Source organism: Podarcis bocagei, assembly GCF_964188305.1.
Source record: "Podarcis bocagei genome assembly, chromosome: 6".
Taxonomy (NCBI): domain Eukaryota; kingdom Metazoa; phylum Chordata; class Lepidosauria; order Squamata; family Lacertidae; genus Podarcis; species Podarcis bocagei.
The window spans coordinates 80,844,563-80,869,965 of NC_138130.1; the positions used below are offsets into that span (position 1 = coordinate 80,844,563).

At 43.7% G+C, this 25,403-nt stretch overlaps 2 protein-coding genes across 17 annotated transcripts in view; both read right to left on the minus strand.

The window, feature by feature from the left end:
- LOC308589068 (cilia- and flagella-associated protein 337-like) overlaps positions 1 to 1,995 on the minus strand; it is a 33,079-nt gene extending 31,084 nt beyond the window's left edge. For all 3 annotated transcript variants that reach the window (XR_014009071.1, XM_081197899.1, XM_081197898.1), the window contains exon 1: positions 1,778 to 1,995. Coding sequence is in view for 1 of the 3 variants with exons in the window: in XM_081197898.1 (XP_081054024.1) it covers positions 1,778 to 1,863 (86 nt within the window). In the remaining 2 variants the exon portion in view is untranslated. The remainder of the gene's footprint in view (positions 1 to 1,777) is intronic.
- Positions 1,996 to 6,267: 4,272 nt separating this feature from the next.
- Positions 6,268 to 20,833, minus strand: TEX26 (testis expressed 26). 14 transcript variants are annotated; one of them, XR_014009014.1, is made up of 8 exons: positions 20,534 to 20,831; positions 18,390 to 18,474; positions 16,319 to 16,472; positions 14,912 to 15,068; positions 14,051 to 14,224; positions 12,191 to 12,352; positions 9,672 to 9,794; positions 6,268 to 6,692 (listed from the first exon to the last, which is right to left on the minus strand). XR_014009014.1 is itself a non-coding variant. In XM_081197755.1 (8 exons), the coding sequence occupies exons 1-8, from the start codon at positions 20,661 to 20,663 to the stop codon at positions 6,665 to 6,667; spliced, it is 936 nt and encodes a 311-aa protein (XP_081053881.1). In that variant the 5' UTR covers positions 20,664 to 20,833; the 3' UTR covers positions 6,268 to 6,664. The 14 variants fall into 14 exon arrangements, 12 of the variants coding, with proteins under 12 accessions (XP_081053881.1, XP_081053878.1, XP_081053873.1 ...); XM_081197755.1 differs by lacking the exon at positions 9,672 to 9,794 and adding an exon at positions 9,184 to 9,229 and having other exon boundaries at positions 20,534 to 20,833; XR_014009015.1 differs by lacking the exon at positions 6,268 to 6,692 and adding an exon at positions 9,184 to 9,229.
- Positions 20,834 to 25,403: the final 4,570 nt, after the last annotated feature.

Below are 25,403 nucleotides of genomic sequence, written 5' to 3' on the forward strand. Positions count from 1 at the left end.
ATTTTATGCATGTGCTGCTGTTTTAAACTGTTTTTTTAAATAATTTTAATAATTATTTTTTTAGATATAAAACAGTTGCATATAGAAAACAATTGTATAACACTGTTATAACTGGCTTATGAACACTCGATCCATGGTGCTTGATGATTGCTGGCTCTTCTCTTAGCAATACTTCAAACCTTAATATAATCAAGAGGAAACGGGAACAGGATTTGTATTCCCCCCCCCCCTCATGCTTCTGTTAGGGAGGGTAGGACTGAAACCAATGGATTCAAGTTATAAGCAAGATTCTGAAAGAAGAACTTTCTGACAGTAAGAGCTGTTAGACAGTGGAGCAGACTCCCATGAGAGGTGGTGGACTCTTCTTCCTTGGAGGTTTCTAAGCAGAGATTGGATGGCCATCTGCCATTTATGATCTAGATGAGATGTCCGCATTGCAGGGGGTTGGACTAGATGACCCTCAAGGCCCCTTCCAACTCTACAATTCTAGGGTCTCTTTTGTTTGCAGGGTATTGGGCTTGTGCTGGGCCCAGTGGGTAACCCATGAAATGCGGTCCAGGACTGGACCAGAATCTGAAGGTTCCGCTAGGAGTCAGTCCGACAGGGCCAAGGCAGGAAAACAGACAAGGACAGGTACAGGATCTCAGGCAGGATCTGGCATAGAGCAATGTTGCTCCCACAACCTGGGGCGGGGTCCAACAGCCATTTATCTTTGTTGGGGTAACAATCGGTCCTGATCCCCCGGTGACTCAGCTCCCTGTTTCGCCCAAAGGCGAGCACTCCTCCTGCAAGTACTCAGGTCTCTCCTCTCAGACCTCAGTCTCTGCAGCTCAGGAGACGTTGGTGGGTTCCTAGACCCAGGGGCCGCCTCAGCCTCTCCTGACCCAACTGGTAGTGGAGCAGCTGTAAGTGATGGCCCAGCTGGAGGCAATGAGGTAATCCCCGCATCTGGAGCCAGGGCAGGCTCAGGCCCCTGACTCGGCCCAGCTGGGGTTTGTTGCAGGGGAACCTGTACAGACTGGGACTCTTCAGGATCAGGCCCCAGACTTGGTTCAGATGATGCCTGAGGCAAAGGATCCGGTGCGGACTGAGACTCCTCTGGTTCCGAGTCCGAGCCCAAGTCCCAGGCCATCACAGGGCTATGTGTTCCACAAAGTGCATTCCATGCCATGAATCTAATTGCATATAATTGGTAGTTTGACTAAAGAAATACTGTTCCTTTGCAATCACCCCCTCCCTCCCAAAATTGCTATTATTTGTTTCTTTGATTTTTATATGGCAAAAGTTAAGCCTTGTTTTATCTTTCTTGTTCTAAGAAACCAAGTCAAGGAGCTCTCCTTCTCAGGCAGTCCTGGTGTGTGAGAGCAGCTAATTATAATCCGTTGCACGTTCCCAAGCAAAGCAGACCGAGCAAACAAAACAAGCAAACAAACAAAAAAGGATTTTCGCAGCAAGAATGTGCACTAGTGACACAGAATTCACCAAGGTGATAGAATGTGAAGCGATCGTGTCTCGGGGAAGGAAGTGTTCGCGTTAGGGTTTGAAAATTTTGACAATTTATAAGAAAGCAAAAGAACAGCATTTGGTTCCCTGACAACAAGCAAATAGCTTCCAAACAATACTGATCAGCACTGCAGTCACTCTTGGACTCAGTCTGCACCCAAACTCCTTTTATTATTATTTTTTAAAGCCGGTAATGTTTTTTTTTAATTTATATGCATTGAGAGGGTTTTTTAACAAATCCTCCCCGCCACCCCCCCCCACCCTCACCTCTTACCTGCTAAGTGTGGATGTTTCTAAGTGTCCTGAAGCAGAACTTGGCCTCACTTTTCTCCCCAAAGGCATTCTGGCACCACAAATCATACCAGAACACCACCCTTCCCAGTGCCAGCAACTGAATCTCACAATGCCACTGCTGTTTCCACTCCCCTGAGGCAGCGGTGGGTGCCCACTTGTTCCTAAGATTGGAGCCTGCTGGTTAGAGCTTGTCTGTCCACAGTTACCACAGCTCAGGTTACTTAGCACCTCCTCCAAGTCCCCCAGCATCACAGCTTGGGGATTATGCATTGCAGCTCCCTCAGGGCAGAGGTGTTGCTAGGTGCTTAAGAGTCTTGGGGAACATGTGCACATTTGTATACCATTTGCTAATATATATACATTGAGGGGAAAATTAGGGGGGGAGCAGCTGAAGCACTATAAGTGACATTTAGAAGGGCCCTGAGCTGTGATTCTCAAAGGTGCCACCTGTACCACAATAAATGTCCCTCTACCTACCTGAGTACAGTGGTACCTCAGATTAAGAACTTTATTCTTCTGGAGGTCTATTCTTAACCTGAAACTGTTCTTAACCTGAAGCACCACTTTAGCTAATGGGGCCTCCCGCTGCTGCTGCGCGATTTCTGTTCCCATCCTGAAGCAAAGTTCTTAACCTGAGGTAGTATTTCTGGGTTAGCAGAGTCTGTAACCTGAAGCGTCTGTAACCTGAAGAGTATGTAACCCAAGGTACCACTGTATCTAGTTCTGCCACCAAGCCTGATAAAAGCAAGTTCTGAGGCACTGTAGGAGTAGGACCTTAAGTCAGAGCATATTGTTTTGACGGTAAAATTATGCTTTAAATGTATACGGTGTGTTAGGCAGCTTCGAGCTGTCCTTTAATGTCAAGCCAGAACGTGTATAAATTCAATATTTTAAATCCCATTTCCACCAGGTAGAACAGATTGGCATTCATTGCGGTTCTCTCCCCTCCATTTTATGTACACCACAACCTTGCTAAGTATAGGTTAGCCTAAGAGTGACAGGACAAGGTATCCCCACATCCTTTTGCTTTTATTTATTTATTTACATGCCACTTATAATCCAAAAGGCTTTGTCCCTGATGGCTCCAAACATCAATTTTGTGCAAGAGTTGCTAGTTCAGGAGGGAATATTCACTGATAATGTTTTTTAAATTATCAGGTACCTAGAACCCAGAAGCTGGGCCCATGCTATGATGGTGGAACATGGTATGGAATTTCTTAGATGTTAATGGTTCAGCTCCAAACACTGGCATACTCCGCTCAGCCCTGATTCTTACCCAGAATGAAAGCAAGGCAAATGGCTACTTAACCTGTTCTGATAGAAAACAGCTGTGAACTTACAGCAGGGAAGAAGGAACATCAAAAGAGAATTATGGCAGGAAGCAACATCTCCCTGCTTCTGACTCACCCCACAATTTCTTCTGGTACTGAAAAACTGAAATGATGAGAAAATCACATGACATTCACTTTTGCACAATCACTTCTTTGCCTGGTGAGGAACACCACACAGTTTACGAAAAAAGGAGAGGAAGAATTTGCAAAACAGCCCTAAGTGAATCCAGAATGTCCTGTTCTGCATTATGTTATACAAAGCACAAGTCTTGGTTTTTAGATTTTTTTCATCCTCAATTAATAGCACCAGCCAGCAAATTCCATTATGATTCAGAGTGCTCCAGTTAGTACATTTCGCATTGTAAGTGAAATGTAAGAAAACCACAACTACCTCAATCTGAAGGCATGTGGCACATATTAAAAAACTAAAGAATTTGTGTAATAACCTCAGGAACAGAACTGGGTTATAGTGCTCCAGCAGTGGCTAGCACAGTGCTGTTTTTATTGGTCATAATCTGTGTTTTATCTATCAGTGCTTAATTGTTTTTTCGGAGAATGAAAATTATTTCAGGGGAGAGCTAAACTTGGCTCAGGCCTGTGCAGGCAGCCTGATAATAGGCAGCACTCCATCTGCCAGATATTTAGTCATCAAATCTCAAAGGAAAAATAGATGGAGAGAGAGAGATTAACAGTAGATAGCTGCTAACAGTAGATAGCTGATAACAGCGTGTATGCTTGATAGTTGTGATATAGCAGAATACATACAGGACACACACACAGAGAGACACACACTTCATAATAATTTAATGCACAATATTCTTGCCTCCTCCCTCAGCCAAAACCAACACACTGAAGCCATAATAAGACTTGAAAGTCATCATTTTACATCTGAATAACCGCACCTACTGCCCTGTAATCAGCCCTCCAAACAAGTCCTCATTTTGGTTGATGCATGCCATTTGCATTCTTGCCTTGGCGATATTTCTGCTATGACCTCTCGTTGCCAACTGTAAATCATCAGCTATTTTTCTTGAATTGCACAGTCATCTCACTATGAACAGTAAGTGTGTTACTTCTTTTTATGGTGTCAATTACTTTGCTGGTTAACTTGTTGCTGAATTCTGAGCTAAGACCACAAGAAGAACCCTGCTCAGTCAGACCAAAGGACCGTCTAGTCCAGTGTAGTGGCCAGCCAGATGTCTGTGGTAAGCCCTATGAGACCTACTGCTTGTGTTTCACAGCAGCTGGTATTCCAAGGACCTGATTCTTGAGGTAGTGCACAGCCACTATGACTGGTAGCCTTTTCATCAATGAATTCCTCCAAGCCCCTTTTCTCTGCATCAGACATAATTTTATACATGTATTATTGTTATTGATTGTATTTTCTATCTGCCCTTCATCAAACAGTCCCAGTGTGGGTTACAGGATATATAGGTGCAATTAATACAGTAACAAACAACCAATCCCCAACACACACACACACACACACACACACACACACACACCCAATACATGGAGGACGCAAATCAATTCTTCAGCTTTCAAAGGCCACAGTAAAGAGATGCATCTTCAGCCATTGACAGAAGCTGTAGAGATGATGCCAGATGCATCTCTGTGAGTAGGGAGTTCCACATTACTGGGGCCAACACCGAGAAGGCCCTCTCACAAGTCACGGCCCACAGAAACTCTGAAAGTAGAGAAGCCACCAAGAGGGAGTCATTTAGGGCTTTAAACATTAGTGTAAGCATCTTGAAGTGGGTTTAGAGCTAATAGGCAACCAGTGTGGTTACTTTAGAAGTGTAGCATGGGTTCTCACAGTAGATGGAACTAGTTGTAGCTTTCAAATCATTTTGAAGAGCACATTGCAATAGTCTAATCTGTCAGTCTGAAGGGGGCCACAGATGGTGAACCAGCTGGACCCACAATAAGGCACTCCTAGCCATACAGGTTACCTGTGGCAAGAAGTACTTTTCAGGGACAAAAAAAATATGCAATAGATGTGTGGATGCAATTCATGTGTGGATTGCGGGGGTGGGGGGGTGGGAGTACTCAGTCTCCATTGATTCTGGAATAAAATAAAATGTTGCATGTACACAGCCTTGACAGATTTATTTGGGTTCTGTTCCTAAATTGATCAGTTTACAAAGCAGCAAACATAATTTATACATAACAAAATACAGACTCTTAATCTGACCAACATGGGAAGGTGTAACTTCAGAGGAATAAAACAGCTTTATGCTGAGGAAGGGAACTCAAGGAATTAAAACCAGGGCTATGATATTTAGCTGCCAATCTGTTAGAACAGGCACGTCCAACTCCCAAGAGACTGAGATCAACTGGCAGTGATCTACCCATTGTCATTAGAAGGAGAAGTGCGCGTGGGGTGTGCACGTGTGTGGAAAGGGAGGATTGCCCAGAGTTCCTGAGCTTGTTGATCTTTTTTTACCGTGGGCAGCGGGGGGCGGGGGGGGGAACTAACCATTAACTACGACACTAACAAGACTATAAAAGATCACCCTTTCAACACTACGTAGGGACAGAGCGAGGGGGGCAGGGGCAGGAACATTCATTATACATTGCTTTGAATCCCGCAATCAATAAGGATCCCGTGATCGACCGTAATCATCAACCGGTTAGACTTTGCTGTGTTAGAAGATCATTCTTTTTCTACAACACATGTGCACATAATCTAAAAACAAAGGGAATACTTTGCCCTCAAAACTATTATTTTCACTCATTTCCAAATTTAATTGTTTAGTTCACTGACTAAAGGCAGCAAACCCATTACCCCTTTCCTGGGAGTAAATCTCACTGAACTCAATGGGACTTCCTTCTGCGTAGACATATATGTGGGAATGTTCTGGGGTGCAGGAGAGGATATAACAGACATTCCTCCCCATGTTCTAACATGTACACTCTAGGAATGTTGTCATTGACTGCTCCTGTGTTTACATCCCACAATATAAAGGCTTGCACTGTAAAAATCCATGTAGTGTAAAACTCATATTATTAATTGACTTAAAGGTCATAGTCCCAATTAAAATGTCTGAGATCCGGAAACCAATATAATCTAGTAGAAGAGCAAAATTAAAGCTAGAATAAAAGTTCTCTTTTTCTAATCTATTTTTTAAAAAGAAGATTATCGTAATTATTTTTTATTTAAATTGCAGTAGCATTATAACAAGGAAATGATAATAGGGTGGGGAAAATATTTGATTTGCAAATATATGGAATATGTAAGATCTTCTCTGATTGGAATGAAAGTTCCTGAATCCATACTATATTTCCAAGGTCAATGCGGTGGTAGCACTGCAGTCTTTACAATTTCAAAAGAAAACCTAATGTATAAGAAAGTTTGATGTAGCTCTTCAAATGCTTTACTATAAAGAAAGACCACAAGGGTATTCAAGTGTAATTCAGCCTCCCAGAATATTGCTGAATTTTCTCCTAAAAGCTATTAGACACATTTGACTGGGTTTTCTTCCGGCTTCTTCGATGAGGAAGGCCTTTGGAATTTCTTGTCCCCGCTGACCCTTTCAAGGAAGTTCTGAAGGATGGTTTTTTCTGCACAAACAAGTGAAAGAAAATGTATCACTAAAACTAGAATAACCAGACATACGCAACATCAATAATGATTTCACATTAGAACAGGAAATAGGTGGGATATCAAAGGGTCAAATCAGATATGACATTAACGTATCTTTGCTTTTTTGTATATGTTCTGCTTGTTTTACATTGGGCTTTTCTTTTTCAAGCAACTTGTTCCCTTGCTGGATCAGAAAGAGCTGACTGGACTGGACTCCAAAGGGTCAATGAATCTCCAGTTTTTCCACTGCCTTTTGGTACAGTATGTCAATGATTGTGTGGGATGGATCTTAGTGTACTGAAGGAAGCAACAGGAATTCTCCCTTATAATTAGTTTAAAGGAAGCCCTTAATGTATAAGAGGTGGAATCTTCTTCCAGTGTGGCCCAGTCCCATGGTTGGACCCTTGTGTGGCACCTCACTGGTCTCCCTTGGAACTTGCTGGGCTTGCAACTGTTTGCTTTCTCTACTTTGCTGGGCATAGCTATGGGCCAAAAGCAGCTGGGGGGCAGGGGCAGGCAAAAATTGAGATAGTTGGGCAAAGGCACTGATCCTCCCTCCACTTTCCCCAATGTTTCAGTCTTTGAGTTTCTAAGCTCTCTTGCCCATTCACAGTCACTCGCTTTTATTTACACTTCACCCATTCACTTGCTCATCCATTTGCTCACTGACTTACTTACCGGGATACCTGTAAAAACTGTTTCGTGTTTATATTTTGTAATTCCGCAGCTTTGCTCAGAAAAGTGGCCTATAAATAGTACACACACACACATTCACTAATTCACTCACTCAACCAGTCATTCCCCCATCCACTCATTCACTTGCCCGCTTTTGGTTAGCTAGGGCTTTTGGGTGGTTAAACTATTGGTGATGGCAGAAGTGTCCACCTGTCGTCTAGGCCCTCCAGTGTGTCAGCCCACCAGCTACCTAGGGCATCTAGTCATCTGTTACACCAGGAGAACGTAAAAGCAACACACCAACTACCTGGAAGCAGTAAGTAGCTCAAGTAGTAGCTGAGCTCATTAAGATAAATCTTAGGCACCAAAACCCCGTAGGCCAGTCATGTGCACATTAGATGCAAAGACAAACTTAATGTTGTGTCCAGTTTGTCCCAAACTCTGTCTAGTCAGCCTGTAACAAAATCAATCCTTGTAACCAGAAACACTTTTGTCATACAGACCAGGGGTAGACAGATGTCTAGGCTCATGCAAGTTTGTTTTCCCCTCCCTACAGGAACTCAGAGGTTCATCAGGTGCAAGCATACCCTTAGAATTAAATAATGTTGCGACGAGGAAATTGTTCCAAGTATCAGAACTGAAACTGATCTCATAGTGCTTCCACACACAAATCCATTCTTTGTTACCACCCCACAGCTATTTTCTTTATTTCAGCCACATAATTAGGGGGGGCAGGGAGTCATTTTGTTGCTGTCACTGTTAAACAAGTGGGAGTCAGAAATCCTTGCCAATGTACTGGGAGTCATCCAGAGATTGCCCATAGATCCTGGCCTACCGTCTCCCCCCCCCCCGATATAAACTGGAGGGTTGATGTTAGGGATTGGCATAATCAGGCACCTGTCTAGACCAGTGCTGTTTTTCTAGAAAAAGGGGTGCGGGAACTCACTATGAAGGCCTCCCTTGTTCTTCTATTATTATTATTATTATTATTATTATTATTATTATTATTATTATTATTATTACTTATTGAATTTATATACTGCCCTTTACCCAGGGGTCTCAGGGTGGTTCACAGAATAAAACCAAGATATAAAACCACAAGATACCTAATAAAAATAAAAACAACAACCCAATAGCCCCCCACAAAGAACACATTTTAAAAGGGCATAGGCTGTAAATTGGATCAACCAAAGGCCTGGTTAAAAATGAATGTTTTTGCCTGGTGCCTAAAAGTGTATAATGAGGGCACCAGGCAAACCTCCCTGGGGAGAGGATTCCACAGACGGGAAGCCACTGCAGAGAAGGCCCATTCTCGTGTTGCCACCCTCCGAACCTCTGAATTGGTAATGGCACCCACCTGAGAAGTGCCAGAACTGAGTTTCAGCTGAAAAAAAGCCCTGGTCTAGGCCCATGCCCACTACCAATCCCTAGAGCCTCCTGTCCTGACCCTTCCTCTGGTTTCTGCTGTAAACAAGACTATGTTTCCTGTGACTCCGACTAGGCAGTGAGATATATTTTTCTGTGATAAATGAGGTGAGTGAGCCTTTAGCAGGCTCACTTGTAAAATTATGCCCAAGCATATGCACCCTGAGCCGCTCTACAGTTTCTCCTTCCTTGTTATTCCTCAGGTCCTGCCACACACACAGGCTGCTATGAGGCAATGTGAGAATCTGGTTTTCTCCAAATGGCCGAAGGATGTGACAAATGAAGGGGATGGTCAGTCATAGGACCAGAGGAGGACCAGGGCAGGAGGCAGCAGTTGTGAAAATCATTGCATCAGCTATTGGGCATTACCTATATTTTTCAGAGGAAATCCTTCTGGGCTTCCTATAGGAAATACCTGGAAAATAAAAAATAGGCTAGGAATATGTTGTTGTTTTTTCTTGACAGAGGGTCTGTGCCTTTGGCGGCTGCATGAGAAGCAGAAATTCAAAAGGTGCAGCTTTCCACCTGTTACTGCAGGGATGAGGAACCTGTGGCCCTCCCAGTGTTGCTGGACTACAACTCCCAGAATCCCTAGCACATTGGCCATGGTGGCTGGAGCTGATGGGAGTTGGAGTGCCATAGGTTCCCTTATCCCTGTGTTACTGCGGCTCCATCTGGAGGAAAATGGAGCCTGCTGAATCTCTGCCATGCACAGAGCCTCTTTCAAGAAAAAAAGAATATATGGCAATCATCACAGAGCAAAGGAAAAGAGAAAGAGCACTGCCCTGTAACCCTTCAGAGAGAAAGCCCCAGAAAAACCCTACAAAGCAGGAGGGAAGGTGGAGAAAATAACTCACTGGCTTCGTATATAGTCACCAAAACAGCACAGATAATTCGGCCATCACATCAAACTTAATAGGAGGAAACAAAGATGCCTGGTGTGCTTCTGTCACTAAGTAGACCTGGATCTAGTCAGCCACCTGGATGGGAACAGCTAGGATATCATTCTAGTGATGCATCATCCAATATCCCAAATATGATTCAGTTCTCTGAGTGCCATTACTTTTGTAGCCAAAATGACAATAGTCATGCACAACATGGAAGTATCAGCAAACCAGGGGTAACCTTGAGGTTTTTAGAGAGAGAGAAATGGAGAAGAAGACCCCTCCCCTTCAAACAGCCCAATGAGGGCTGAGCATACTCAGTGCCCACAGAATGCTTTCTGCCGGATGAGTTAAAAAAGAAACCCCGAAAGCTGGGAGGAAAGGGGAATGGAACAGAGAGATGGGGGAAAGGTAGAAGAGGAGACACATAGATATAAAGACACATGCACTTGCTCTCTTGGTAGTAGCCAGCCACTGCCCATTCTCTCTCAGCAGCCAGCAAACAAATGCTATCTTGGGCTGCATATGCAACATACATTTAAAGCACATGACTCCCCCGAAGAATCCTGGGACTGTAGTTTGTTAAGGGTGCTGGGAATTGTAGCCCGGGGGGAGGTAAACTACAGTTCCTAGGATTCTTTGGGGCGAGTCACATACTTGAAATGTTTGGTGTGTATGCAGCCTTGCTCTCCCCCATGGGCTGCTGCTCATTCATTCACTCTTGCATCAGCCAGCACCTGCCCGTTCACTTGCTCACTCACTCACTAGTCAACAAGCCACCCATTCATGTATTCATTCACCAGTAGGCTCTCTGCTGTTCCGCCTCTCACAAGCCATTCACTTGTTCTCTCGCCAGCAACCTGCCTACCTGTTCACTTGTTCTCTTGGCAGCTGCCACTCACTCGTTTACTTGGAGTAGGGAAAGCTTTGAAGGCTCCCCTCTCCAAACATACACATACACACAACTTTTTCTTGCAAGACCCCCAACTTGTCCTCATTCTTTCCCATCTTCAGTCAAAAACATGCACAGCCAAAACAATATCACAAACAGAAAGATATATCAGCAAACTCAGAGGAACCTAGAGGTCAGCAGAAGTAGGAAAGATCTTTAGGGGGAAACCCCAGGGGGAAGTAGAAAATAAAACCAAACATCCCGATGAAGACTGAGAAATGTTCAGTTGCATTTGAGTGCCGACTGACAGTTTAAGGGTGGGACCACAAGAGGGAGAATGGAGTATCCTGGAAAAGGAAGATGGAGGAAGAGACACATAGATTTAAAAAGTAAGGAGAGAATTATCACATTATCTGGATATGTCATGTCCTGCTTTGCATTGAGCATGACCTCGTGGATGGAAGTGAGAACTGCCCATAGACATCAATGGACAAATCTAAATTCTTAATGTAGTTGGATTTGGGCACCAGTACCCCACCCACCCTAAAAAACCCCCAAAAGGTAGCAGTAGCAGCAAAGAGAAAAGCTCCTGCTGTTTTAACTCAGTTAATATTTCAGGTGAAACATGCATTTTGAAAAATAACCAGCTAATGCAAATTCCAAAGCAAATGATGTCAATTGTCCCGATACTGGAAGTTGGAGAGGCTGTGCTTGGGACAAGACAGTTTATGACAGCTTTGCAGTGTAGATCCCACTAAACACTGCAAGTGGTTTACAACTCTGGAGTGTTGTCCATATGTATTAGACCACTACTGCAGTTGGGAATTAGGCAGAGGCTGTGTGTAATATACAACAACCCTGCAATGTTAATCCACTGTTTTTATCCCCACATTGCATGTTGGGCTGAGGAAGTAGTCTGCAACAGCATTGTGTTATGTTATATATCCCTATTACAAGTTGGAGGGCTATGCTGAGAGAGTAGAGTTGGCTTCCTCCAGTGAGAAATCCCCTCTTAGGTCAATCTACTTAATTTCCCTCTCATACTTCCTCCCAGGTCAATTCAAGTACTCAATAGCATGCAGGAGCCTTATGCTCTACTAACTGCCATGCAAACTGGGGACCCCTGGAAATATTAGAAAACCAAAATTGTGGACATGGACCCAAATTACAGCAGAGACTCCTGTCTTTCATGCTAACTTTTAGGGGAGTTTTCTACCTGCTCAGCCATGGATGGCTACACACACCCAAGATGACACTGCAACATTTTGTTGCAGAGCCCCACTTGCATCATTTTAATCTCCTGGGACATAGGGCAGGAGATAAATATTATGACTAATTTGATCATGTACAGTGTTCAAAGTATCCTGGTCCTACAATCTTCCCTGCAGACAAACACAGGCATAGAATCTATAGTAGTTGAAACTGCGTGTTTTAAGTCTCAAGACTGTCAAGTAATTCATTTGGCTGAGCAAACAGAATCAGATCAGCTCTACAAATGGAAAAATGAGAACACTTAGAAGATTTTGTCATTCAGGAAGTCTTCGCTGCTTTTGGTTCCCCCAATGCTTATTGCAGTTTATTATCCTCCACCCCCACCTACCTGGAAGAGGAGCTCTGTCCACATATGCTTTAATTTCTTCTGGGTCTAAAGAATTCAAAACGGACAGGATCTCATTATAATCTTTCCCAAAATCTCTTTGGTATGTGGTCAGATGTTTGGTATGTTCATGATTCCAGATCTGAGCAAAAGATACTGAAGGAACTGTGAAGAGAAGCCAAAAAGAGAGAAGTGAAACCATGAAATAAAGAAACCACACCACTGTTCCCCCGCCCCTTCCTCTGGAATGCTCTGGCTTTCCAATTCCAAGTTTTGCCATAATAATGACAAAGGATGCCTCTCAGGTGGTCTGCTGTTCAGGAGTACCCACAACGGCGGAGCATGATTCCGATGGACTTTGACCTTATAGGTCAATAACTCATATGCTGTGATTTCTACTGATGGAACTCATAGATGAATGTAGCCAATGACACCTTTGCCTATAACAAGCACTAATGTAAATAAAATCACAAATCAATATGCAGGACCTAACATTTCACAAAGGCAGGGACTTAGTTAATAATGATCTACAATTTCCAAAGCACATGTACTTTTCCAAATGTGCACTTGTTTTTCAATTATATGGAGTCTAGAATTCTTTCTGTGAGATAGTACTTGGTTTGCCTTTTTCAGGCACTCAAACAACACATAATTGATAGCTGTGAAAATACAACTTCCCTATAATAGCATGTAATAATTATTATCCCTTTGTGAAATGTAGTCAACACATTCTCTATTCAATATTGCCTGCAATGATGATTTAGGGGATATAAAGAAGAAGCTGTATTTTCTTTTCCTCTTTTTAGGCAAGGACAATACTGGAGTGGGAAGGAACCTATTTTAGGTTATATGGTGGATTGGGTTTCTCTTGTTGAATTCTTAACTGTAATGCTTACCGTATTTTTCGCTCTATAAGACGCATGTTTTCCCTTCTAAAAAGGGGAAATGTGTGTGCGTCTTATGGAGTGAATGCAGGCTGCGCAGCAATCCCAGAAGCCAGACCAGCAAGAGGGATCACTGCTCAGCGATCCCTCTTGCTGTTCTGGCTTCTGGCTTAGCTGCACAAAGCCTCTTCAGGGCAGGGGGAGCCTTCATCCTGCGCAGCGATCCCTCTTGCTGTTCTGGCTTCTGGGATTCAGAATATTTTTTTTCTTGTTCTCCTCCTCCAAAAACTAGGTGCGTCTTATGGTCTGGTGTGTCTTATAGAGTGAAAAATACAGTAATTATGCTGATGTAAGCCACCTTGGATATTTTTCTTGGAAATACCCTTTAAAAATAAAAATTAAAATTAAAAGTTATTTAAAAATAAAGCAATGATAGAATAATTTAGTGGCGAGTTTCCTTCAAGCTAACCACATGTGTCGCCTTGCCCCTGTGACTGAGGGGGCCCAGGGCTGCATGATGTCAGCGCCCCCAGCGGTGTGCAGACGTCGTCCATGCATGTCATGGGGCATGCTGACATGCGTGTGCACACCCCATGGTGTGCATACATGGCCGTTGGAAAAGTTTAGAGGGCCTGGCCCTCTGATTTGAAATTTTGGGAGGGGCCTTGGCCCCCACTGCCCCCCATACTTGGTGCCGTGGTTTCGTTGTGGTAGATGCCAAGACCATTGCCTATTCCATAGTAAGAGCAATTCTCCTATGCAACCTACTGGGTCTAAGTGGCTCTTGGGAGAAGAAATCCTCTTTCTCTCATTTTCTTTGGAAACCTCAGCATCACTGCTCAAATATGTAAACAAAGCTAACCTTGAAAGTATTATCTGCCTACATTTGCAAGAAAATGGGGTTCAGTGAACCAAATTCCAAAACTGGGCATCAAACCCAGAGTTTCATCTATTTTATTGCACCCAAAAATATCCTTACCAGCGCCTTTCACTGGAATATGGCGCTTCGCATTACATCCATATTTCCAAGTATAGTCCCTTAAATCTGGATTATTGGCTTGGGGCTGGTAATTATGCCTGAATTCAGTATCTGGTGGCTTGGGGACTAACATTCTCCAGTCTGAAGGAGCAGGAGCACCATCTCTTGGAGCACCTGAAATGAAAAAGTAATGATGCGGCAAATGTAAAGAGCAAATAAATTTCTTTTTATAAAAAATGTGGAGGGGAAATCATGCAAAAACCAAATGACAGAAAGCCAGTTAGGCTGCAGTCCTAGACACACTTTCATGGGAATTAAGTCCCATGGAACTTAATGAGGCTTACTTCTTAAAAAGTTGGAAGGGACCTCAAGGGCTCATCTAGTCCAACCCTCTGCAATGCATGAATCTCGACTAAAGCATCCATGACAGATGGCCATCCAACCTCTGCTTAAAAACGTCCAAAGAAGGAGAGTCCATAACCTTCCAAGGGATTCTGTTACACGGTTGAACAGACATAAAGTTCTTCCTAATGTTGAGTCAAAATCTCTTTTCTTGTAACTTGAAGTCATTGGTTCAAGTCCTACCCTCCAGAACATAAGACAAGCTTGTGCCATTTCCCATGTGACAGCCCTTTAGATATTTGAAGGTGGCGATCATATCTCCTCTCAATCTCCTCTTTTCCAGGCTAAACATACCCAGTTCTTTCAGCCATTCCTCATAATGCTATCTTCCATGCCAGACTGGAGATGTTTCTGACTGAAACATGCCTTTTTGGCTTTCAACTATAGATGCAGCCGTAAACCTCAACATGACCTCAATAATAATACTGTCAAAGAAGGAAGGGAAGCCAAAGTCCTCACCTGGTTGTATTCCTAAATAATCTCTTGCGTAAGCTGTTTTATACTGTTTTTTTAATACATCCTCGATCTCTTGCTTACTAATAGGTTTCGTCCAAGGTGAATAACTTTCTATAGATATTGGTGTTTCCTCTCGAGGCATTTGCCAAATCAGGAACCGCTAACAATGTAGAAAGTGGGGAGGGGGAGGACAGAGACTGAATATGAAAATGCTGATTAAAAATGCATTTCATTTAAACCGGTCTTCTACTTTATTATGCTCTATTGTTCAATAATCATTTTTCTCTTTCTAAGGAAAACACCTATAAACATGTCAGATTAAACCACAGTTAAGAACAAACTGTGGTTTAATAACCACAGTGAATAAGCAAAGTGCTCAAAAGTTCTTGTTGAGTTCCTCCTTGGGCAACCATCGGTCCATCTAGTTTTAGTGCAGAACATAGAAGCTAGATTGTTAACTGAAACAATAAACTATGAACATATAATGCTGGTCCTGGCACAACCACACTGGTTGCCAATTAGTTTCCGGGCCCAATTCAACCAATGTTGGTTTTGAGCTTTAAAGCCTTAGGCAGCTTTAAAGGACCACCTTTCCTCGTAGGTACCCACCCAGACCCAGAGATTGCCATCTGAGTCCTCTGTAAACACCACCTTCAATGGAGGTCTAGAGAGCAGTGACAAGTCTTCTCTGCAGTAGCTCCCTGTTTATGATGGAATGCTCTCCCCAAGGAGACCTGCCTGAGCCAACCATGTGATTATTTCAGTGCCAGGCAAATATGTTGTTTTCCCCCCTGCAACAATGATATATCACATTGACTGGCAGCAACTCTTCAAGGTTTCAGATAGGATTCTTTCCCAGTCCTACCTCAAGTTCTTGAGGGTTGAATCAGGAACTTCTGCATGCAATGCACGTGCTCTGCTATTGAGCTACAACCCTATGCTTTGTGCATGACTGTCCCAAATTCTGCTGAGGCCAAACTAGATGTGACATTAAGCATTCAATGGGTTCCTGTGTGCTTGGCTTTTGTTTACTAAATCTCAGGCACTGCAACCCCCTCAGCCCAACCCAGAGTGGGATTGCGGTTTGGGAAAAGAACAGATCTAACCTTTTGCCTTGACAGTCTTTTAAATCCAGATTGGATTCCCCACAGCTGCTACCTGCCCCAGAAGAAAAGTGGCTCTTAGCATGTTTATTTGGCGTCTCATTCAACTCAAGTGAAACTTGCTTCTGAGTAAACACGCATAGAGTTGGGCTGCATGCTTCTGGTTGCTAAGTCTTTCCTTTCCCCTGACAATCCTCTTTGACGGTTTGGTGTTTCCAAAACCAGATATCCTCCAATAGGTCATTTCATATAAAAGTAAAATGCAAAGCACATGTAAAACCTTGGGTAGAACAGGTGCATTCCTTACTTCTCCAGGCTGAGGATTGTTTCTCCTTGCAGAGCCAGCCCTTATAGGTTCAGCCTTGGAATAAGGCTTCCAACAGAACTCATCTCTGTAGTTATTCCTTCCAGTAGGCTCATCTACTTGAAAGGGAATGACATGCCCTTTGCCTGCTCTGGCACTGCAAGAAACAATTGAGATGTTCATGAAATACAGTCATGGCTGCTACCTTTCAACTGCTCCTGTTTTAAGTACAGTACAGTGGACGCTCGGGTTGCGAATGTGATCCATTCATCTGTGCGTCTGCGCATGCGCGGGTTGCGATTCGGCGCTTCTGCGCATGCACAAAGCACAATTTAGCACTTCTGTGCATGCACGACCACTGAAACCCGGAAGTAACCTGTTTCAGTACTTCCAGGTTTCGGCGGTGCATAACTCGAAAAAACACAACCTGAAGCGTCTGTAACCCAAGGTATGACTGTACATAAGAACTGTCTGATTCTAGTTGGATCATCTAGCTGAGTACAGTGGTACCTCTGGTTGCGAATGGGATCCGTTCCGTAGCCCCTTTCCCAACATGCGCAGAATGCAACCTGTGTCTGTGCATGCGCTGGTCATGATTCACTGCTTCTGTGCATGCGCACGACGTCATTTTGAGCGTCTGCGCATGCGCGAACAGCAAAACCTGGAAGTAACCTGTTCCGTTACTTCCGGGTCGCCGCAGGATGTATCCTGAAAGAACGTACCCTGAGCCAACCATAACAAGAGTTGACTGTATTGTCTTCACCAGGGGTGGAGGAAGGGGGATGCGGTGGGGACGGGCCACCCCGGGTGTCACTACTGAGGGGGGTGACAAAATGCTGGGCGGCACTCACCACGTGGCCTGCAGAGTGCCCGAGCCACACATCTCTCCTAGGAGTGACGTGGTGGCTTGGGTGCCTGCAGGCTCCACACTGCCCCAAACGGTCCACCCGCCTCCTCCCCCTCAGCTGTAGAGCGGCTGCGGAGGCAGGCAGACTCCTCGGAGGCCCCACAGAGCATCCTGCCCAAGCTGGCCCCCGCCCCTGGGCACAGGGCACATGTGCTGCCTCAGGCGCCTGATTGGCTTGCTCCATCACTGATCTTCACACAAAATTGGCAGCAGATCACCAGGGTTTCAGATGCGGGTCATTTCCAGCCCTACTTGACTTGAACCTGGGACCGACTGCATGCAGAACATATGCTCTGCCACTTTGCTGAGGCCTTCCCTCCATTGGGAACCAGAGACAAGGGAGAGGTGGAAAAGAGACCATAGCTCAGTGATCGAGAACATACGCTTTGCATGCAGAAGGTTCCAGATTCAGTTATTGGAATCTCCAGTTTAAGGATCAGAGTATGTTAAAGACTTGCACATGCCACACTGGAGAGCTGCTGCCAGTCAGAGTAAACAACTGGACATTTCAGAGAGGAATGTTTTAAAGGAAGGAACTGTGAATGGAAGGAAAGGGAGCAGTGAAAGCAAAATTTGCTAGCTGTGATGGTTTCATAAGATGGGTGGGGGAGTTGGTCTTCCAGATGATGCTTGACTACAAGTCCCATCATCTCTAACCACTGGCTATGCTGGCTGGGGTTGTTGGCTACATCTGGAGGGCCAGCTCTGCTCTGCCAGCTTCTTGTGCTATTTTTGGTGGCATATTGCATGTGGCAAGGCAACCTCTAGAAGACAGCAGGAGCTCCCACCTGCCAAATGTCTCTACATGGACATTAAAAGTGCACAGAGCCCCTCCAGCCCAGAATTTCACAGCCTTAAACAACATGTGTATTCCAGACCCAAAAGGTAACAGGGGTTCAATTTCTAGTTGTATTCAGGGCAGAGCGTTCTATATAGTCTCCAAAGTGAAGCATTTTAAATATTATTTCCACTTGATAGTTATAGGGACAAACTACTTGTTACTTTACACAATCTTTTATCTTCACTTTCCTTTTCTAGTGGTGCTGATCAGATACAGCATGGGGAAGGTAATGTTTTAAGATACATGCTAATATAAGGAGCCAAACAGCAAAGGCTTTTGAAAAAATGCTTGAATGGTTTGAATAAGTTAAATCGGTATCATCTTACCAATCTGCACCAGGATCTGTTGCAGGATTAAAGACAAAATCGTGTCTCATTGTCGTTTCATAAGGATCCCACTTTAGTCTGCCTACTAAAAACAGCAACTGTAAGTGCTATAAATTCTAAACACTTACTAGTGTAATTTCTTTTTACTAATCAGTAATGAGAAAAACAGTGGGTGAACTATTTCCCCAAAAACCATTTGAAGTGTCTTGGCACCAATGGGAGCTTGTTTCTCAATGCAAATAACATCCTTTGGGAAGGTGGTAATCTGGATCAGAACCACAGGGTCCTCCTTTTCCCATGAGGTGAACCTGATTGAGATTGTCCTTCCCAAAGCATATTATTTCCTTTAAAAAAAGATAACCATGCAGCAGTTAGTTGCATGGTTATTGTCACATTGAGGTGATCACTTAAGCTACAGATACAGAAAACAGCCTTACATTTTAGCCAGTTCACGAAACTGCCGATTCTGCATTGCCTTTTCTCTCTCTCAGAACCAGCCAACTGGCACTCTACCTTTGCAAAGAACCTTTACAAAGCAACATTCAGGATCCATTCTGATTTGATTTAAAGAGACAGTACCCTATCCCTCCCAATAACTTTTTGCAACTTATCAAAGTGTTCTCATATACTGTTCTCATAATGTGAGTTGTAGAATTATACTCACCACAACCATCCATGTAACAGTGACCATAAACTGTGAGAATGGTAAAATAAAAAAATAAGAAATCCTCTTGTGTATATTCCAAACTAAATAAAAATAAAAATTAGTCTCATCCTCAGAATCAATTGGCTTTTTAAAAGCTTAATTTTGACCAGAAGGTGTCCTTAAACAGCCTATGTACCAATCAGGTACAGTTAATACACTTTAAAAAAAATTAAAAATTATTTTTCTTTTACTAAATTTACTTCTTTGCACAATGCTGCCTGCAAGAAAAGATCTGTGAATGAGTAAAACCAAAGTTCTGGGTTACTCATCCAGTTGTTTGAATATTATTTCCAAATTTGCTAAGCCTTGCAGGAACACATGACTTGCAGGAATTCAACTGGTACATTTTTTTTCTGGAAAGCACCAGGCTTGAATGCCAGTGGATAAGAAGTTTTATTCCCGCCCCCCACCCCCCAGTCTCACAGTACCCCTGATTTCTACCATTAAAAGGGCTTTGTGCCTTTATGTTTACATTATGTTTACATAGGCCCACACATATTCAGGTGTATATATATTTAGCCTCAGCTCAAAGAAAAGCATTCTGCTACGTGACACTTTGTACATTTATATTAATTACATATACTGTACTAATATGCAATTTTTTATATAAAAAACCTTCCATAATTCATCTTTATTTTGCCTTTTGTCTCAGGAGCTCATGGTGGCCTTTCCCTATCATATCTTCACAACAAGCCTGTGAGGTGGATTAGCTTGAGAGAGAAAAGGTCCAAAGTCACACTGTGACCTTCATGGCTGAGTGGGGATTTGAACCTGGGTTTTCACCAGTCCAAGACCAACACTCTAACCATGTGGCTGGTTACCAGCAGGAGAGTTACCAGCAGGGCCTGCTCAATAAATTTTGGCACCTGAGGCGAACCATGAAATGACTAGTTATAACTTGAGGTAGATGAAGTGCCGAAGAAAGATGAAGGGCCGGCCCACCTATGAGGCAAGGTGAGGCAACCGCCTCAGGCGGCAGGATCCACAGGGGCAGCAGATCCAGATGTAGCTCTTTATTCCCCTCTTGTCCCTGATGTAGAGCGTCACTCATCCCCTTTTCCCTGGCGGGGTGGGGGGTGGGGAGGACGCCATTTTGTGGTCTGCCTCAGGTGCCAAAATCTCTTGGGCCTGCTTTCATGAGTAGCTTGCATATTTTATTAAAGTATTCCAGGCGTGCATAATATTGTGACCCTAACCATGCATAACATAATCAAACCAATATATGGCCCCCGCCCCGACTCAAATCCCACCTAACTCTTGCTACCCCTACCCCCTACCCCGCTCCCCATAGCAAAGTTATCTGGCAAGGAGCTAAGGGCAAAGAACTTCACGGTGGGTAATGCGCAAGCTCCTTTCCTCGCGCCTGCGCGTCCTAGATTCCCCCCCCCCCCCGCCCCGCGTTCTAACCCTCTGAGCGAAGCGCGGAAAGTTTTCTCACCCGGGGGCGCCGGCCGCGCTGACCTGGGTCTCCACGGGGGGATAAAGGGAATGGAGGCCGGTGGCGGCGGCATGGCGGTGCCATGGATGGGCGGCAGGAGAGGGCCGGCCTCGCGCTCTGGGGGCTCCATGCGGGCCGGGTTAGCTCCAACCCACCCGAGCGCTGTATTCCGCTGCCGGCGAGGGGGGCGCAGAAGAGAGAGGGCGAAGGGAGGATGCCGCGCCAAGACGGGCGGCGGAGCTGTCGGGAGGCGGCGGGGGACACCCTGGGCGCTGCTGGCCGCTCGGTTGCCCCGGCGCCGGGCTTGTTATTGTGACCAAGGGAGGGAGCCGGTGACTTTACACCCTTTCCTGCCTCGCCAGGGCAGGGTGAGGTTTCACAGCAGGAGGGCAGAGAGGGATGTCGCCTCTGGGGTGGCCAGAGAAAGTGGTCCTTTTAAAGTCCACCACAGCAAGTCCTTGGTTTATTAAGATGCCCGACGGCTCGTTATAATTATAATAATAATTATTATTATTTTGTAGTAGATGGGCATACCTGTTCTTTCTGAATTTTGGAATTTTTGGATAGATTCCCACGGTGGGATCTACGCACATATAAAAACCGTTCTGAAAATGCTTTTTTAAAAAGGCGTTTTTTTTAATATATTGAATTTTCCATAAGGCTCACCATCGCCATTATGTTCTATATTACGTCCTTGAGTCACTTTGTATATTGCACATAAAGCACACTTAAAACGTTTTATTTGCAACTGTATAGTTGAGTTAGTTATCCCACTTGCTATCTCACACACCCCTCCTAAATGTTTGGGGTTTTTTCTGCTCAGGAGTCTAGACTGCCTTTTGTCCCCAGCCATCCCAAATGGACTGATTATATTTGGTTAGTCTGCAGGCAGACTAGGGTTGCCAACTTCTTTTTATGCAGGATTCCTGCTACATTAATAGCTGCTTGCCTGAAATAACTTCTAAGAGCTTCACCTTTTCTTTGTTGGGCATGAAGATGCCATGATAGGGAAAGTTTTGTCTGAACATTTGGGGGGGGGGTTGTACTTCTGGAAGAATCTGAATCCTGGTGGGGCATGTCAAACAACGGCAATTGCTGGTTTTGGAGTGAAGGCTAAGTAGAACTGCGGTGCAGGTGGAATATCTGGATATTTTTAATTACCCACCCTAGCATTTCAAACATGGACTGCAAGAAACTAGGCATGTGTCAGCATTGTCCTGTCATTCATGTGCCTACTATCATCGGCTATCCCTTAATTCCTTATTTGTAAGAAAATAGTAAAAATTATCATGTACCAGATGGACCATTCCACATCCCAGATTTCATGTTACCCTGTGAATGAGACTAACATGTTCAAAAGCGCATGTATTACATAGCTGCACTTATTTTATTTTTTTAAAAGCATGATTGCTTGGAGCTTCCTATCAAGTAATAAACACAAACTTTGTTATTTCATAGTACATGGTCATGGTATGTGTATGACATTCTCTTCCCAAAAATATAAAGTGTAGTTGACACATACAGGTACTCTATAGTTATCCTATAGTTAAACTATGGAATTTGCTCCCACAAGGGGCAGTGATAGCCACCAACCAGGATAGCTTTAAAAGAGCATTAGATAAATTCATGGAGGATAAGGCTGGCATGGCTACTAAGCCTGGTTGGTATTTATTGTATATATTGCATCCATTGCTGTAAGTTGCCATTAGGGCACATCTGGAGGGACACAGGTCCCCTATCCCTGCATATATATATATATATATATATATATATATATATATATATATGGGGAATATATTGCCCAAGAGCTTCTTAAGCACCTAACTTTGGCTCTAGGTTTTTTTTTAAAATAGTTGGAAATGTCTTTCTCTGTTGGAATGCTGGCAGCTGCATTAAAACTCTATTCACTGCCTTTTAGTTTCAACATTCCAAAGGGTTGAAAAAGCCAAGTCTGCCGTAATTTTTCCCTTGCTGCAATGTAATCCTATAAGCATGCATGCAATTAGCATTATTTTATTCATATAAGCCAGGCATTGGCAAACTCGGCCCTCCAGATGTTTTGGGACTACAACTCCCATCATCCCTGACCACTGGTCCTGTTAGTTAGGGATCATGGGAGTTGTAGTCCCAAAACATCTGGAGGGGCGAGTTTGCCTATGCCTGATATAAGCAAACAGGGTTTCTCTTTTGCCAAGCTGCTCCTTCTAGAAACAGCCATGATTTTGAGGTGGAGGGTGTACTTAAAGCAGTGTTAGTTGCTTTGGGAGAAGCATGTTCCTTTCCAAGTGTTCCTCATCCAATATTTGTGTAACATCCTCCTAATTTGTGTGTCTCAGTTTCGGTAGGTTTCCTTTTGAAGGAAGCCTTGTGTTCAGGCATAGGCAAACTCGGCCCTCCAGATGTTTTGGGACTACAATTCCCATCATCCCTGACCACTGATCCTGTTAGCTAGGGATCATGGGAGTTGGAGTCCCAAAACATCTGGAGGGCCGAGTTTGCCTGTGCCTGCTCTTGTTTCCCCCCTACTAATTACCTTGCTTGACAATGTTACACATTTTGATACATTTTGAGAATCTATGTTGCAAATAGTCATTTGTGGTACAGCATCAGACTCTAAACTTTCAGGGAAAATGGATCTCACCTGTTGGTGCTGCTTTGCATTGAAGACATATTAATGTTGCACCTTAATTTGTTGTTTGGGGACTTAAATAAAAGAAGAAGGAACGAGGGCATTGAGGACATAAAATAGTAATATATTTTCAGTCATTCTTCTGCTAAAAAGGTCACGTAGCACAGAAAAGCTTTTAAGCAACATTCTAGTTACAGAATCCATTGAGCTGATTTTGGAGCCGTTCATATTCATGAAAACTTTTTATTCTGCCAAATCTTATTCAGTGTTCTAGCATACCACTCTCTGGGCCATTTGCTTTCAACAAGTTTTGCAGAGTAGTAAACGTAATGAGTTCATCTTTTTAAAAGATCTTTCTTGTGGGAATTCCTGCCAGACATTATTAGACCAATCCCAGGCTGGATTGTCTGACAAACTTGGAGGAAAAGTGGCATAATTATACATAAATTCTGATATCCATCATTACTAACTGGGAATTGTTGTTAAGGAGGTGTGCCTGGTGGAAAGTGTAACCAGAAGTCACTCCTTCTAATAGTGAACACAGCTGGTGAGGGCCAACAGGGTTACAAAATAGGTGCACTGAGAAATTAAGAGTGAGCACTATCAGCATACTTGGTGGAACAAGGTTTGCAGAAATACAGAAAAAAAATTCAGGAATGAACACTAAGGGTGCAAGAAAACCCAGAAAGTGTTGAATGAGAATGGTGCATGTTCAATTGGCGTTGACCATAGAACATTTAGTGTCCGTTGCAGAGTAATGGGAAACTGGGGGACAGGGTGAATCTAATATCTCAAATAGAGGACATGGCTGGCTGCAACGTCAAATAGGAGATCTTTGCCCTGGAATGTTTTGTTGCAGAGTTTATATTCTCAGCCATGTAAAGGACCCTGGACAGTTAAGTCCAGTCAAAGGCAATTATGGGGTGCGGCACTCATCTCACTTCAGGCCAAGAGAGCCAGCATTTGTCCACAAACAGCTTTCCAGGTCATGTAGCCAGCATGACTAAACTGCTTCTGGCTCAACGGGACACTGTGACGAGTGCCAGAGCACACGGAAATGCCATTTACCTTCCCGCCACAGTGGAACCTATTTATCTACTCGCACTGGTATGCTTTCGAACTGCAAGGTTGGCAGGAGCTGGGAAAGAGCAATAGGAAGCTCACCTCATTGCATGGACTCGAACCGCCAACTTTCTGACTGGCAAATCCAAGAGGCTTAGTGGTTTAGACCACATCGCCATCCGCTCAGTCAAGTATTGGTCTTCAAAGGGAACCCAGTCATGTTACTGGCTTTTATATGTAGATAAAAACCTTCGGATTTCTCAGTGGTTGCAAATCATACAGTCGGCTCCAATGCATGGATACTCTGAAGACGGTCTCAATGAATGTCAGTAAAATGTATGTAGGATTGATTGCAATTTCAAACAAGCAATCAAAAGTTTTAATCCATTTCAGTATACATATTTATGGCAGAAACCATGGATCAAATCAATGTTCGGCATAATTGCCTTTAAAAGGGATTTTAGCATATTTCCCCCCAATCACTTTGCCAACAGTATAGCAAGTGTACATGCTTCCCAAATGCTAGTGCTTTATCCCATTTTGTAAGGGTTCGCTTCAACTAAACCATCAAAGCATTGTGTCTCATCTTTTATTCATATTATTCCCCTTCCACATACCCTTTGAATGATTCCGTACCCTTGAGAAAGTGGTTTAGAAGGCAATTAATAAATCAGCTGTAATATTATCATTATTACAGTACTAATTTGTGTTCAGTATACCTCCCCCATTACTGTTTTGCTTCCATACAGCTCTATTTGCAGTATGGCCAAGTGAAGGAATTAGTCCATTTCTTTGTAAACAAGCAAGGTCAATGTGGCAAAGGCCTATTGTAGCTTAGAGAATTCCCAGGAGTGCTAGGAAAAAATTGTGCTCAAGCCAATGTTGCCAGCTCAGTTGGAATATGAGTTTCAGGTTTTCCTCAGAATGCTCAGAGGAGACTCCAATTGCAACTTCTTCCCGTACTTCCCTCTCAAGCCACGCCATAGATCACCTACAAGTGTCTTGGTGAAGTTACCAGTGATTTTCCTTTGTCACCTTGACACCTGATGTACTGTAACTGCTATCATTCACACCAGACCTAAGTTAAAGCGGTGTGGGATTGCATCATCTTTAGACTCTCACCAAAGTCACCCAGTCTATCCCATTCCACTTCCTCCATGCCAGAAGCAGCATCCTACA